The sequence below is a fragment of the Schistocerca cancellata genome, chromosome 4 (assembly GCF_023864275.1).
Source record: "Schistocerca cancellata isolate TAMUIC-IGC-003103 chromosome 4, iqSchCanc2.1, whole genome shotgun sequence".
NCBI lineage: Eukaryota > Metazoa > Arthropoda > Insecta > Orthoptera > Acrididae > Schistocerca > Schistocerca cancellata.
In genome coordinates, this window is record NC_064629.1 from 611,272,589 (window position 1) to 611,287,193 (window position 14,605).

General features: G+C 38.1%; 1 protein-coding gene across 9 annotated transcripts in view; it reads left to right on the forward strand.

Annotated features, from left to right (window-relative positions):
- The window catches only part of LOC126183741 (spindle assembly abnormal protein 6 homolog), a 335,654-nt gene that overhangs the window by 190,165 nt on the left and 130,884 nt on the right, over positions 1-14,605 (forward strand). For all 9 annotated transcript variants that reach the window (XR_007536801.1, XR_007536802.1, XR_007536803.1 and 6 more), the window contains one exon: positions 11,175-11,382. Coding sequence is in view for 6 of the 9 variants with exons in the window: in XM_049925950.1 (XP_049781907.1) it covers positions 11,175-11,382 (208 nt within the window). In the remaining 3 variants the exon portion in view is untranslated. The remainder of the gene's footprint in view (positions 1-11,174; positions 11,383-14,605) is intronic.

Genomic DNA, 14,605 nt, shown 5'->3' on the forward strand with positions numbered 1-14,605 from the left:
CACTACGATGTGAGAGCTACTCTGGCCAGCGAGATAATTGGGAATTGGTAGCAGCAGCTATAGGTTCGAGACAGATCTGTATGTGCTGCCAGCACTAAGTCTTTCATGGGCGTGGTGCCTCAGACCTGCCAACCTGCCCCCCCCCCCCCGTTTTTTCGTTCTCTGAAGTTCCATGCTGGTGTATCAAACCTATACCTTTAAAAGGATTGAGATTTTTTACAGCTTCAAGGGAAAGTATATTGTCACTTGTCATGGAGAAGTGTATTTTTCACCTCCAAAGAAATGTATTTAAACGTGGGAAAAAGTGTATTTTTAACCGGGAAATCTGGGTTTTTTATTTCTTGTCCATGTATACACCCTGCCGGAGCTGCCAGAATGAGTTCCTAGTAAAGATAAAGGCAATAAAAATGAATACAGAGGCAGAATGTGCCATAGCGGGTGTGATATATGGAAGGGAATATAAAGTTTTGTTAGATACAGGGGTGAATAAATCAGTGGCCTTGAGAGTTAGTGGGCAGGAGGCATCAGAATCTGCCGTGTTAAAAGTTGTGTGGGGTAGGGTATAGTGATATATGACCACTGGGGTCAGTAGTGATTAATTTTTCATCTCGGACAACCAAGTTTAAGCAATGTGTGGAAGTAGTCTCTCATGTGAGTGAGTGCTTACAGCATGATCCTAAGGTTAGGCTTTCTGTATCAACATTATGCCATAACTGCTGTCTGATGACGTATAGTGGAGCGTAGTGGCAAGACATTCTGACTAGGAGAAGCTGTAGTCAATGTTGATTTGTCAGAAGGAGCATCTAGTGTGCATGACAGTCCAGTTAGACTGCAAACAATGACATTAAGACGTAAATTGCTTGATTTTGTGTCAGGTGGCAGCAGGAAGTTGCTATGGGTGGATGTGGAGCCTTACTTATCAAGTGATGTGTTGTGTGTAGTGGAACGGATGGAGGATAGTGAAGTATTGGATGCAGTGTGTTGTTTGGTGAAACGTAGTATTGTACGCGTCCAAGAGTGGGATGGAGGCAAGGTGGTACCTGTCAATGTTGATAAGTTTGGCACTTAAGAGGTTAAGTTGTTGAGGAGAAAAATGTTGGCTACATTGGAGATTCTGGACTGTATTTTATGAGAAATTTAAGCAGTTGAAGGGAACAGAAAGGACACAGATGGTTGACCTGTTGCTTGAATATCGGGATCTACCTGTTCCGCAAGGTCCATTGCCTGCTTTGCTGGTAACACAACACAGGATTCTGACAGGGAACGAAGCACTGGTATATCGAAGGCCATACAGAATACCATGATCACCTCAATTGTTTTTGGAGGAATTTATAAATCAAAAATTGGCCAATGGTATAATCAAAAAGAGTAGTAGCCTGGGGGGAGGGGAGGGGCAGGAATTGTGACTGTCCAAGAAGTCTCTATGGATGGCTCAAAGTAGTAGTGCTTTTGTTGCGATTATTGCAGTTTGAATAGTAAGAGTACAAAAGATGCCCGGCTAATTCTGAACATAGCAGAGATGATAAAATAGTCTAGGACAATGCCAGTACTTCTTGACAATGGACTAGAGAAGCGGATACCATCAATTTGAAGTTGATCAGGAGGATAGCCCACATCTTGGGGACACTATCAATATAGAAGGATGCTTTTTGAGTTAAAAATGCACTGACAGCACTCCAGTATTTACTGGATGGAGTGCTGAAAGGATTAAAACCACATCTTTGTCTGGTGTATCTCGATGATGTAATAGTCTTTTCAATGAGTATCCAGGAGCACAAACAGTGACTGAGCGAAGTGTTAAAGAGGTTATGAGCAGCTCATTTGACACTAAGTATGGAGGAATGTGAATTTGTGCTGAAAGTAGTCAACTATTTAGGACATGTGAGGCTGGTGCATGGGCTGATCCGGTATTAGTGCGAGCAGTGTAAGATTTTCTGGTACCAGGAAAAACCGCGGAGGTAAAAGCATTTCATGGTCTGGCAACTATAATAGGAAATTTGTGAAGGGGTTTGCTGATATTGCAAGGCAGCTTACCCAATTGTTGAAGAAAGGTATTAAGTTTGTGTGATTGGAGGAATGTCGGGGAGCATTTGTTGAATCAAGAAAGGTATTAACATTGAATCCAGTGCTGGTGTTTCCAGTCTATCAGGAGGAGTTGATATTGTCATGTGATGCATCGAACGAACCATGCTCGTGGTGTTTTGAGCCAAAAAGTCGGTGGTCGAGAATGCCCTACTGCCTTTGAATCAAGACAGTTGAATGCAGCAGAGAGAAATTATTTTATAACAGGGAGTTAGTTAGTTAATTAGTTACGTGTTCCATTGACCAATTGCACGCTAACCATTATGATGTGGAATGTGTCAAAGGCATAAGAAATGCACATATGGATCAGGTTTTTCTTTTTTTTTTTTTTCTTTTTTTTTCCTTTTTTTTAAGCTTAAAATTTTTATTGCGTAGCCCATTCCCTTAAATGGCACAAAATGCACATGAGAATTCATCTATGGTATAGGAGGAGTCGTCAAGGAGATATGATTTCAGTATTTATAAAACTATTATTGCTGTCTGTTGGACATTTTATTTTGTCTGATAATTTATCAAAACGTTTTTCAGCAGCATATTTTACTGCTTTCTGTGTCAGAGACAGGTTAAGTAGAGGATGGTGTAAGTTTTTTCTTCTGGTATTATAATCATGAACGTCACTGTTGATTTTAAACTGGTACATGTCATTGAGAGCAACATGTCATTACTGAGTAAATGTACAAGAATTCATAGCCTTTTACACAGATGCCTACAAGATGTGCGACTATGAGCCCCATACATTATTCTAATCACTTTCTTTTGAGTAGTTAATACTTGTTGCCAAAATGTTGAGTTACCCCAAAATATTATTCAATATAACATCAGAGTGTGAAGGTACGCAAAGTATATTAGCCTCCTAATTTCTATATCCTCAAAATTAACAATTATTGTGATTGCAAAAGTTGCTGAATCTAGTCACTTTAGACGATCCAAAATATGAATTCTCCAATTAAGATTCTCATCTATATGTACACCCAAAAACTTAGTTTGCTCTACCCTGGCTACTGACTTCTGTTGATGTGTTATATTTATTGAAGGAATGGTACTCCTTGCCATAGAACATTGTATGTACTGTGTTTTTTCAAAGTTCAGAGCAAGCCCATTCACAGAAAACCAATCAATAACTTTTCCAAAGACATTATTTGTATCATTTTCTATTGCAGTTTCTTTTGCTGGACCAATAATGATGCTTGTATCACTGCAAACAGTGTCAGTTTAGTTTCTTGTTTCAGATAAGAATAGAGATCATTCACATATATCAAGAACAGAAGGGGTCCCATGATCGAACTCAATGGAACACCTAATGTAATTTCACCCCCGTTAGATGAAGCGGGAAACTTCCTTAAATCAACTAAACCATACAAAGAAACTTTTAGCTTCCTGTTCTGTATGTATGACTTAACCACTCATATGGTGCTCCATTTATACCATAGAATCATAATTTCTGTAACATAATGTCATGGTTCACACAATCAGACACTTTGGATAAGTCACAGAAAATTCCTGTTGGTGACATTTTACTATTTATAGTAAACTGTGATTTACTAAGTATCCCATTATTGCTGAGATGGCTAACCACTCTTGAGTACATTACTTTCTCTACAATTTTTGAAAATTGTGCGAGCAGGAGTACTGACCAGTAACTATTGACTTCTGTGGTGTCCGCTTTTTTGTAGAGAGGCGTGATAATTGCATATTTTCACTTCTCTGGGAAAATACTTTGAGTTAGTAATGCATTACAGATGTGACACAGAACATCAGCTGGAACTGCTCCACATTGTTTTAATATCTTGTTAGAGATGTCTTCTACTCCAACACAACATTTGTTTTTCAAATATTAAATGACTTTCCTTATTTCACAAGGGTTAGATGAAAATTAATCTGACAAGGATTTCTCAAAACTGACTCCTCTATGTAGTACTCGGCCTTTTCTTTTGAACTATTCTCACCAATTTTGCACCTACACTTAAGAAATGCTTGTTAAATACTTTAGTGTATTGTTGGTTAAGATGGTCTCATTCTCCTTAATAGTAATACTACATACCCCAGTGGTTAATTTTCCTGACTCTCCACACTGATTTGATTTTATTAACGAAGTTGTTAATTTCGTCCCAAATATACAGATTTTTTTAATTTTCTGACATCTTTTATCAGTATGTTACAATAACTTTTATAGTGTTAAATTAGTTCTGGATCTTTACTAATTCTTGCTACCTCATACAATTTTCTTTTTCTTTCTGAAGACACTTTAATGCCTGTAGTAATCCACAGTCTCTTTGAAAACTGTTTGGTGTTAAATTTAGTAATTTTTGGGGGGCAACAATATTCAAAAAGGGATATAAATTTATCAAGAAATGTGCTACATTTATCACTTGCATTTGGCTAATTCAGTACATCTCCCCAATTAACATTCCTTCAACTTTCTCTGAAGTGCTCTATAGATAGCAGGTTGACCAGCTTCACACTTTCACTTAATGGTTTCTGAACTGTACAAAGCTGCTACATTTTGTTAGTTTATCAGTTGTGCATCATGGTCTGATAATCCATTTATCACAGGGAAAGTACGTGTTAGTTTCACATTCTCGTACTGTACAAATACATTATCTATTAGAGTGCTACTGTCTTGAGCTGTACATGTAGGGAAACTGATCACTGATTCTTAGTTATATGTTGTTAACAACACTTCTAGTTCACTTTTCCTATCAGAATTGCTTAGAAAGTTTACAATGAAATCGCCACAGATTAATAACTTCTCCTTTTTGTCTGACAGACAGCATAATAGATTCAAACTTATATATATGTATATAAAAAGAAAGATGATGAGACTTACCAAACAAAAGCGCTGGCAGGTCGATAGACACACAAACATACACACAAAATTCTAGCTTTCGCAACCAACGGTTGCCTCGTCAGGAAAGAGGGAAGGAGAGGGAAAGACAAAAGGATATGGGTTTTAAGGGAGCGGGTAAGGAGTCATTCCAATCCCGGGAGCGGAAAGACTTACCTTAGGGGGAAAAAAGGACAGGTATACACTCGCGCGCACACACACACATATCCATCTGCATATACACAGACACAAGCAGACATTTGTCATTTTTGAAATGTCTGCTTGTGTCTGTGTATGTGCGGAGATATATATATATATATCTCCCCTAATGGGGACCTGTACACTGTTGCTCATATCAACAGTACATTATCTAGCTGTAGTTCACATGCACAAACCTCAAAGTGCTGATCAGCACAAAATTTGCTTACTCCTACAGTTTTGTCCTTAGACCCTTGTTTTGTGTAAATGGCAACTCCCCCTTTATCGATGCTAGATCTGCAAGTGTAAGAGGCTAAATTATACCCATTTATACTGACACTTTCCATCCCCACAATTGCATTGTGTTCAGATAGACAAAGTATATCAGTCGCACTTTTGAGATCATCTAAACATACTAACATCTGACGTACTTTATTTTTTATTCCTCTGATATTTTGATGAAGTAAATTGATACTACCATTACCTTTATCCCTATTTACTGCACATAAAGCTTCTTTTATTCTATCTTTCTTGATTGTTGTTTGTCTGGACTTCGGCCTTTAACCTAAAAAACATGTCTGCCTGGTCCCATTAACCACTGGGATCATCCCTTGTCTGACTGTGGCCCCCCTTAACAGTATCTGCTAATAGAGAAACTAACTTATCTTTCCCCTTCTTATTTTGGTGCAGGTCATGTGTAGTGTATCCCCACCTACCAATAGCATCAACTGGAATAACACTTGTGTGAGATTTTGCTGGTGTGTGGAGCATCCTGTTCAGCTCAGTGTTAACACGCCTTACAGCAGTGTTTACCCAGGGCCAATCATGGTGCTGAAAGACCTCCACAAACCCCACATTTATGTGCCCAATTTCTGCTTCTATTTTATCCAGGTCACTCCCAATACTATATCGTTGATTCATAGCCAGGCTGTTTCCTGCTCCCCCAACTATAATTATTTGATCTTCCTTCTCAAAGTCTCTGCATAGCTGACCTAAGTTTTCTGTCACCTGCCTAAGGCTAGCACTTGGTTTCACAAAACTTGTGGTCTGGTACCCTTCACCTAATTTCTCCTGAAGCTGCTGGCCTGCACCCCTCCCTTGACTGCTACCTTGAACCAAAATTCTTCTTTTCCTATTCTGATTTGATCCCAACCTGTCCTCTTTAAGTCTAATACTCTGCTTCAACCTGCAGTCAGCTACATATGGGTGAGGTCCTTCCTCCACTAGCAAGCCAAACTGATTTACTAACGGAATTTCTAAAGTTTTTTCAGCAGTTTCCCTTTTTCGCCCTTTGCTTACTACCTTTTCCCAGCACCCTATCCCTCTTTCCTCCTTTAGCTTACATAATTCCAAATTCACATTTTCTAATTCAGCTCTAATGGCTCAAATTTTTGACTACAGTTCAGCAATTTTTCTGTCCTTTCTACATAACCTATATTGCCATTGAAGAGCCTCATTATCTACCTTTGTTACCTCGCCACTACATTCGCCCCAATGAAACAGTAATCTACGGTCTTCACAGAACACTCCCTCCTTCAGATTTTTTACGGCAACCACCACATTTGTCACACATGGCTTGATAAAAAAATTTACACAAAAGCAGAGAACAACTTGGCAAAAGAGCACTTAAGTTTTGTAGCCTGTACTAATACGTAACTAACACTAATGTAAACAAACTTTTAAACTTACTATTGAAAGTTTTAACTAGGCCTAACTACCTAAACTCTGTATGACAGACACAAATTAATTTAACTTTGAGCTGCTAAGTCTAGTAAGAAAAATAAAGATCTACACTTGCTCGAAATTTACACCTAAAGTGTAAACAAAACTAATGACTATTGACCTTTACGAAATACTTTGTTCTCAATCTAAATATGTTCAGAAAAGCGAAACATTCAATAGATAGCTTAGCAAAGAAGGAAATGCACTAGTCTAAAATGCAATATTGACTAAATTAGCTCTTATTTCAATATTAATCATTTAACTTAGTGAGAGCATCATGACGTGCGTCTGCCAGAGATGTGATCCAAGATGTGGGGTATCTTATTTTGGTGTATGGGGTAACATACTTGTGGTGTTACTTGTACAGAAGAAAGTTAAAAATAGTGATGAACCATGCTGCTTTGAGGTGGTTACAAAGTTCAAAGTAAATTGATAAGGTGGGCATTAAAAAATCAGTGAATTTGAGTACGAAATAGTCCGTAACCCAGGGAAGAAGCACAAAAATGTGGACAGGTTAACCAGGAAGACAGCAGTTGTACAACCAGTAGGTCAGGACCTTTGGGAATGGCAAGTAGTACACAGTGCGGATGAAGAATGTAGACAGTATGGCAACCAACAGCAATTTACTATGCATGACAGATTACTATGTAGAGAAATGAAATTTAGTGCCACAGGTGGTGATGCTAGCAGAATTGAAGCAGAAAGTGTTATATAAATGCGTGATCACAGCTTATCAGGCCAAGGGGGATGAAAGGTAATAAATTAGTGTGTGGCAGAAAAGTACTGGATGAAGGGTAGGAAGAATGATGAAAGTTCCTGGAATTCTATTGGTCATTAGCAACTGGGTCACAACCATTCTTACATGAATATCAAACTAATGCTCCTATGGCACTGTTTTTGCATAGCTATTTTGTGACAGTTATTCAAAATATAATGCAGATGTACTGAAGTCTGATTCCTTATCAAGTACAGACTTAAAATTTGGTGCAAAAAAAAACTTTCAAAAGAAAGCTATCAAAGAATTAAAAAATAATAGTCACTGATCTTTCAATTTTACAATTTACAAAAGATACCACAACTGTTTTCCTAGCTTTTATGGAAAAATTGTTGATGCGATCACCTTAACTGGATAAGCTTACTAAAGCAGTCTCATGTTTTCATCCAAGTCTTGTACATTTTGCTAAAGTCAGAAGTGGAAGACTGAAAGTCATTTCACTATTTTGAATGAAAATAATTGGATCTGTTGTATTGCAGCTGATGAAATTACTTGAGATTGCAACAGTTTGTTCTCAACCTTTGGCCAAAAAACTTCTGAAAAATTCTTCACAGGCTAACAGATGCCTAGATCATTTTTTGAGTGAATCCCCAATTATTAGTGAAACTGTTAAAGATAGTTTTGACTTTGTCATGGCAATCTAATATTGAAAGAGGTTTAGCAGTCAATTCTGAATGCTTAGTTCAGAATATGATAAATGAAATGTTAATTGCTCAACAATTAATATATATGACTATCCAGAGTGAAACAATTGGAGCTGTTGCAACACTTGATGTTCCAAAATGTTTTTCATTCTTACCAGAACTCACATTCAAAACTATGAGAAGAAACTAAATGTCAGCAAAAAGAAGCTACAGCAACTGAATCAGAAGTTCTGAAAAGAAAACTTGTAGAAATTGAAGAGGGGGGGGGGGGGGGGGGGAATGATGTGGGATCAGGAAAGCTAAACTTTAAGCTGAGATTCAAGCTATTGATGTGTGATGTAACAATTTTCAATAATTTGATCTACCAGATATTAAAATTTTAATTGTACTAGTTCATACTACACGTTTTAGCTTAAATTGTATCAGAGTGTTAAATTGCTTATAAAATACCAACTATGCCAATGTAATAAAAATGAATAAAATAAAAAAAACCTATTTAAATAAACAAAGTTGAATGTGTCTTCTTAATTTTTGTGAATTTTTTACAAGATTTGATTATTGGTAGTTAGAAAACAATTAAAACTGTCTTTATAATAGGAATACAATTTTCAGAATCAGGTAAAAGTATTAAAAAGTTTGCTGGAAAACCTGGAAATATTAAGGAATTTTTTAATCATTTCTTTGTGGCCGCTCTGCATGGGTGCAACATTTAGCAGATAATGGGAGAAGGCTGAGAGAGGTCTCAAAGGAGCAAAGACAGTTGCTCAGGGCATATGCATGATTACTGGAGCAGATGCAGAAGGTGATAGTAATGGTACTGCGCAATTCTAAGAGAGTAAAAAGGGGCTGGGGGTAGTCACCATATGCCTAATTCGTGAGATTGTGATGGGTTGGAGCACATGCATCATGCAATTGTTCAGAACTAAAACAGAGGGATGTCCTTGCTGAAAAGAGGTGACCATTCCTGAACTGTATATTCAGAGAGCATTTTTACATTGGATACACTTGGTATATGACGATGTAGTAATGGTTGCTAGTTGTTACGAGCAAGGGAAACTCATAAGGGCAAAACATTTAGAGTTGCGAGGTAGTGGAATGTAAATCAACAGGACTATATGTGATATTACGGGACCTATGTTTCCCTTACCTGCTATGATGACGGAAGTTACTCTGTTGAACGAGACGTAGCCACAGCTGTATTGGCCAGATGAACCTGTAGAGATGTTATCAAAACAAAATCTTACCTTTCTTGACACCTGGGAACTGAGCCTGGATTGTTCACAAACTTGGATGACAGCAGAACAGGAGGGGTGAATCACTATAGAACAATTGTTGCAGCATGTGGAAAAGTATGAGTAAAGTAGATGTCAGGCAGCCATGACCTTCAGTGTCACAGTTGGTAGTGCCATAGTGACTGATTTTGCTCTGGGAAGCTCTGATGTATGTGAAATGATGAGCCATGCAAAAACCTGATCCAAAGGTAATTAAAGTTGCCATAGACTGGATCCCCCAAGCGAAGGATGGAAGATAGATTTACCAAATTGCTGATTAATATAGTAATGGTGTAGCAGTTAAGAGTAGCCCATTTAGTAGTACGAGCTAGTTTTACAAATATAGAGTAAAGGTAATTACAGTAGAGACTGAGCCAGATCAAGATCCGAGGGACTGGCTCTTCTTTGTGGTGGGGGGCAATGTAGTGTTGCTACCCAGTCTTTGCGCAAAAGTAATGAAAAGTACTGAGAAAGCTGCTGTAAAATGTAGCATTAGCAGCTGCAGGCCATTAGGCACCATTTTGGTGACATGTGGCTCACAATAACGGACACACAAGGGGATTGTGAGACCAGGATAAGAGAATAAAACGCTAAACTGCACTGCACAGTAGTAACCACATAGCAAGCGGGTCAGTGTCACAACACCCGCACAGCCTCTTTTTTTATGGGTGACATGTCTAGGCAACAGGTTTTTGTGAAACAAATGTGCACCAGAAGCATATAAATAAGTATGAAACTTGATGCAAAGGCACTTCTCCTCACCAGAGACCAGCAGCACCAAGACACGAGAGCTACTCTGGCCAGTGAGACAACTGGACATTGCCAGCAGCAGCCATGGGTTGAAGACCAGGCTGTGCCTATGACCAGCACTAAGTTCTTTAAGGGACTTGGTGTCACAACCCTGCCAGTCTGCCATCTGTGTTTGATGATGTTGATGCTAAGTTCCTGAGGGGACTTGCTTCCTCAGCTGCTGTCCTACTCCTGTCACAGGACAGTGAGTTGAATCCTATGCACAGCCGTCGCCATGCGCCGCCATGCTAGTGCTTGTAGAACAAGAGGTCGTCTGGACACTATGCCGCCAAGAGGAGTAGCACGCTACTGACAACAGTTGTAGTCTCCAGAGGCTACTGACCTACCATGGGCCTGCTTTCAGCATCATGGGCTGTCTGCGCAACATCTAAGCAAAAGCCAGCGCTGGCCAGAGATGGCAGAGGAGGCGATGTGCTTTCTTGCTGACTTGTGACATATCGTGTATTGGAGTCAAATAAAGTCTTTCTTTACTGTCTGCGATGTTTCCACTGGACACTGTAGCTTACAACCACCACCATCACCACCACGACTACTCACCACTCTGACTTTCCAGTAGAGTCAAATTTTGGTAGTAAACAATCTGACATGACTATTTGATTATAAATTTTTAGCTGGGTTTGTTCATTATGTACTTCAGTTTGTACATATGGTGCAATAAATGTTAGAATTCTGTGGCTGCAAGTGATCTCCATTTGTATAACCAAGTATGAATTTTCTGCTTTCCATTTTAAGAAGGAAATTTTAACTTAATATTTCAGTGGCACCCAAACATAAGTTATCACAATTTCCACTACAAATGAAAAGATCTCAATGTTTGTGTTAGTTTGATGAGATCCTTTGTTTTGCAGTGTGAGAAAGCTGCAGAGCTAATGGGCAGTCAGGAGAAGGCCTTGGAAGATATGAAGAAACTTTTGTCAGATTATCAAAAAGAGAAGGAAGATATTGTGAAAGAGAATAAATCTCTGACTGCAACTGTTAAGGAACTGAGAGAAAAAATAGAAAGCATGAAAATGGAGTTAACTGAGAAGGACAACAACTTGAAAAGCTCAGAAAGTGGTGAGTTCAACCAGTATAGCTCTTATTAACCTGTTGGGGTATCCTTATGCATTTTACCATTTATTACTGTTCGGATTCTTATTTAGGATGGTGGTGCTTCAAACCCCCACCCAGATTTAGATTCTCAGTATTGCTTTTGCAAGGTTGCACTCAATTTCCTTCCCCCTTCTGAACTTATGCACAGTCTCTAATGATTTTATCATTGATGGGGGTGTTAAACCCTAATTTTCCTTCCTTCCTGCCTTTCTTCCTTCATGGAGCTAGAAACTGTGGTCATCTGCCTATGAGGGAAGTGTGGGTAGGAGGGTACCAGCTCTCAGAAGTGAGTAAACTAAACAAGAATTGCAGTTTCAAACTGTCCTTTCTGTTAGCTTTTAAGCATTGTGACTGACTACCCTCTAGTGAAGTGTCGCATTGGTTAACTCACAGATCTCACATTCGGGAGGTGCATTTAAAATATATGACTTCCATGGTTTCCCCAAATTGCTTGTGACATGACACAGTTGGTTCCTCTGAAAAGATCATAGTTGATTTCTTTTCCAAATCCAAACTTGAGCTCTGTTTCTGATGATCTCATCAGCAATGAAATAGTAAATGTTAATTTTCCTTTCTTCCTTTTGATTTTCTGCATGTAACATGGTCTGATGCTGTCAAGACAGCTGATACACAGCCACAGCCGTGTGGTCTAAGGCACCTTGCCATGGCTCGTGCGGCTACCCCCGTCAGGGGTTCGAGTCCTCCCTTGGGCATGGGTGTGTGTGGTGTTGTTAGCATAAGTTAGTTTAAGTTAGATTAAGTAGTGTGTAAGTCAAGGGACCAATGACATTAGCAGTTTGGTCCCATAGGAATTTACCACAAATTTCCAAATTGCTGATACACAGCTAGAGCTCTTATTCAGCAACCTTAAAACAAGCATGTGTTGTCTCATGAAATGTATTGCAACCATGTTCAGATTTAAATAATTAAAAACTACTATCTATTAATTATGCATCTCATTTATAACCTATTACAACCCTGGCTACACATATTGTACTGTTCTTGTCTCTTCTCTAGGTTCACGGTACATTTGTGGATATCTAAATGTACTTGGGCTTCAGGAATATTGTTTCATATGACTTTATAACATTACACAATAGGTTTTTAAATTAACTTTTGTCCTCCACTGGCCGTTACATTCACAATGGTCAACTGTTTACTATAAGGCTTGAATATATGAGACAGTCAGAAACTCTTGAATAATTTAATGTAAGTAGTGGATGCACTGAAGGACTTGATAAAATCATTAAAGGGTGCAACATTTAAGAAAAGCAGCATAAACCAGGTTCTTGGAAACTAATCTTCTATTGCCATCTATCGTGAGTCTAGTTTAATGCAGCTCTGTTGCACTCCAGCTATCCTCTTCATTTCAGCGTAACTGTGCCATTCCACAGCATTACAGCAACAACTCGTGTCATATGCATCTAGGTGTTCTATAAGTTCATTTTATTATGTTCTTTATTAGACATTGTTTCTCATTGACTCATTGCATTACATCTTTATTCCTTACTCATTTAATCCCTCTGATCTTCAGCAGTCTCCTTTAACACTGAATTTCAAAGGCTTCTATAATTAAATCCCCCCCCCCTCCCTCCCCCTTCTGCCACCTTCCCATTGTCTATGCCTTGCAACACAATAATACAGAACTGTGCTCCAAACATAACTTTTCTTGAAATTTTTGTAGTCTCATGGTTTATTATTATTATTATTATTATTATTATTATTATTTATTTCCTTTCTCAGATGTTATGTCTGGTTAAAAATGGAAAGTGAGGTGGACCTTGATCAAGTGTGACTTCCTTTTAACTGTACGGTATATGTTACATTGAATTTAGGAACTTTTGGGTAATTGAACCTGTATCAATAATTACAGATTTCTGTAGTTGTATATATACGTTTGGTTGTAGCTGTATTGTGTTGATGTACTGGTGGATATTGTGTGGTATGACTCCTGTAGTTGATAGTATAATTGGTATAATGTCAACTTTATCCTGATGCCACATGTCCTTGACTTCCTCAGCCAGTTGGATGTATTTTTCAACTTTTTGTCTTGTTTTCTTCTGTATATTTGTTGTATTGGGTATGGATATTTCGATTAGTTGTGTTAATTTCTTCTTTTTATTGGTGAGTATGATGTCAGGTTTGTTATGTGGTGTTGTTTTATCTGTTATAATGGTTTGTTCCAGTATAATTTGTATTCATCATTCTCCAGTACATTTTGTGGTGCATACTTGTATGTGGGAACATGTTGTTTTATTAGTTTATGTTGTATGGCAAGTTGTTGTTGTATTATTTTTGCTACATTGTCATGTCTTCTGGGATATTCTGTATTTGCTCATATTGTACCATTCGCTTGTGATGTGATCTACTGTTTCTATTTGTTGTTTGCAAAGTCTGCATTTATCTGTTGTGGTATTGGAATCTTTAGTAATATGCTTGCTGTAATATCTGGTGTTTATTGTTTGATCCTGTATTGCAATCCTGAATCCTTCTGTCTCACTGTATATATTGCCTTTTCTTAGCCATGTGTTGGATGCGTCTTGATTGATGTGTGGCTGTGTTAGATGATACGGGTGCTTGCCATGTAATCTTTTTCCAATTTACTTTCTTCGTATCTGTTGATGTTATGTGATCTAAAGGGTTGTAGAAGTGGTTATGAAATTGCAGTGGTGTAGCTGATGTATTTATATAAGTAATTGCTTTGTGTATTTTGCTAGTTTCTGCTCGTTCTAGAAAGAATTTTCTTAAATTGTCTACCTGTCCATAATGTAGGTTTTTTATGTAGATAAATCCCCATCCTCCTTCCTTTCTGCTTAATGTGAATCTTTCTGTTGCTGAATGTATGTGATATATTCTATATTTGTGGCATTGTGATCGTGTAAGTGTATTGAGTGCTTCTAGGTCTGTGTTATTCCATTTCACTACTCCAAATGAGTAGGTCAATATTGGTATAGCGTTAGTATTTATAGCTTTTGTCTTGTTTCTTGCTGTCAATTCTGTTTTCAGTATTTTTGTTAGTCTTTGTCTATATTTTTGTTTTATTTCTTCTTTAATATTTGTATTATCTATTCCTATTTTTTGTCTGTATCCTAGATATTTATAGGCATCTGTTTTTTCCGTCGCTTCTATGCAGTCCCTATGGTTATCCAATATGTAACCTTCTTGTTTAGTGTGTTTTCCCTTGACT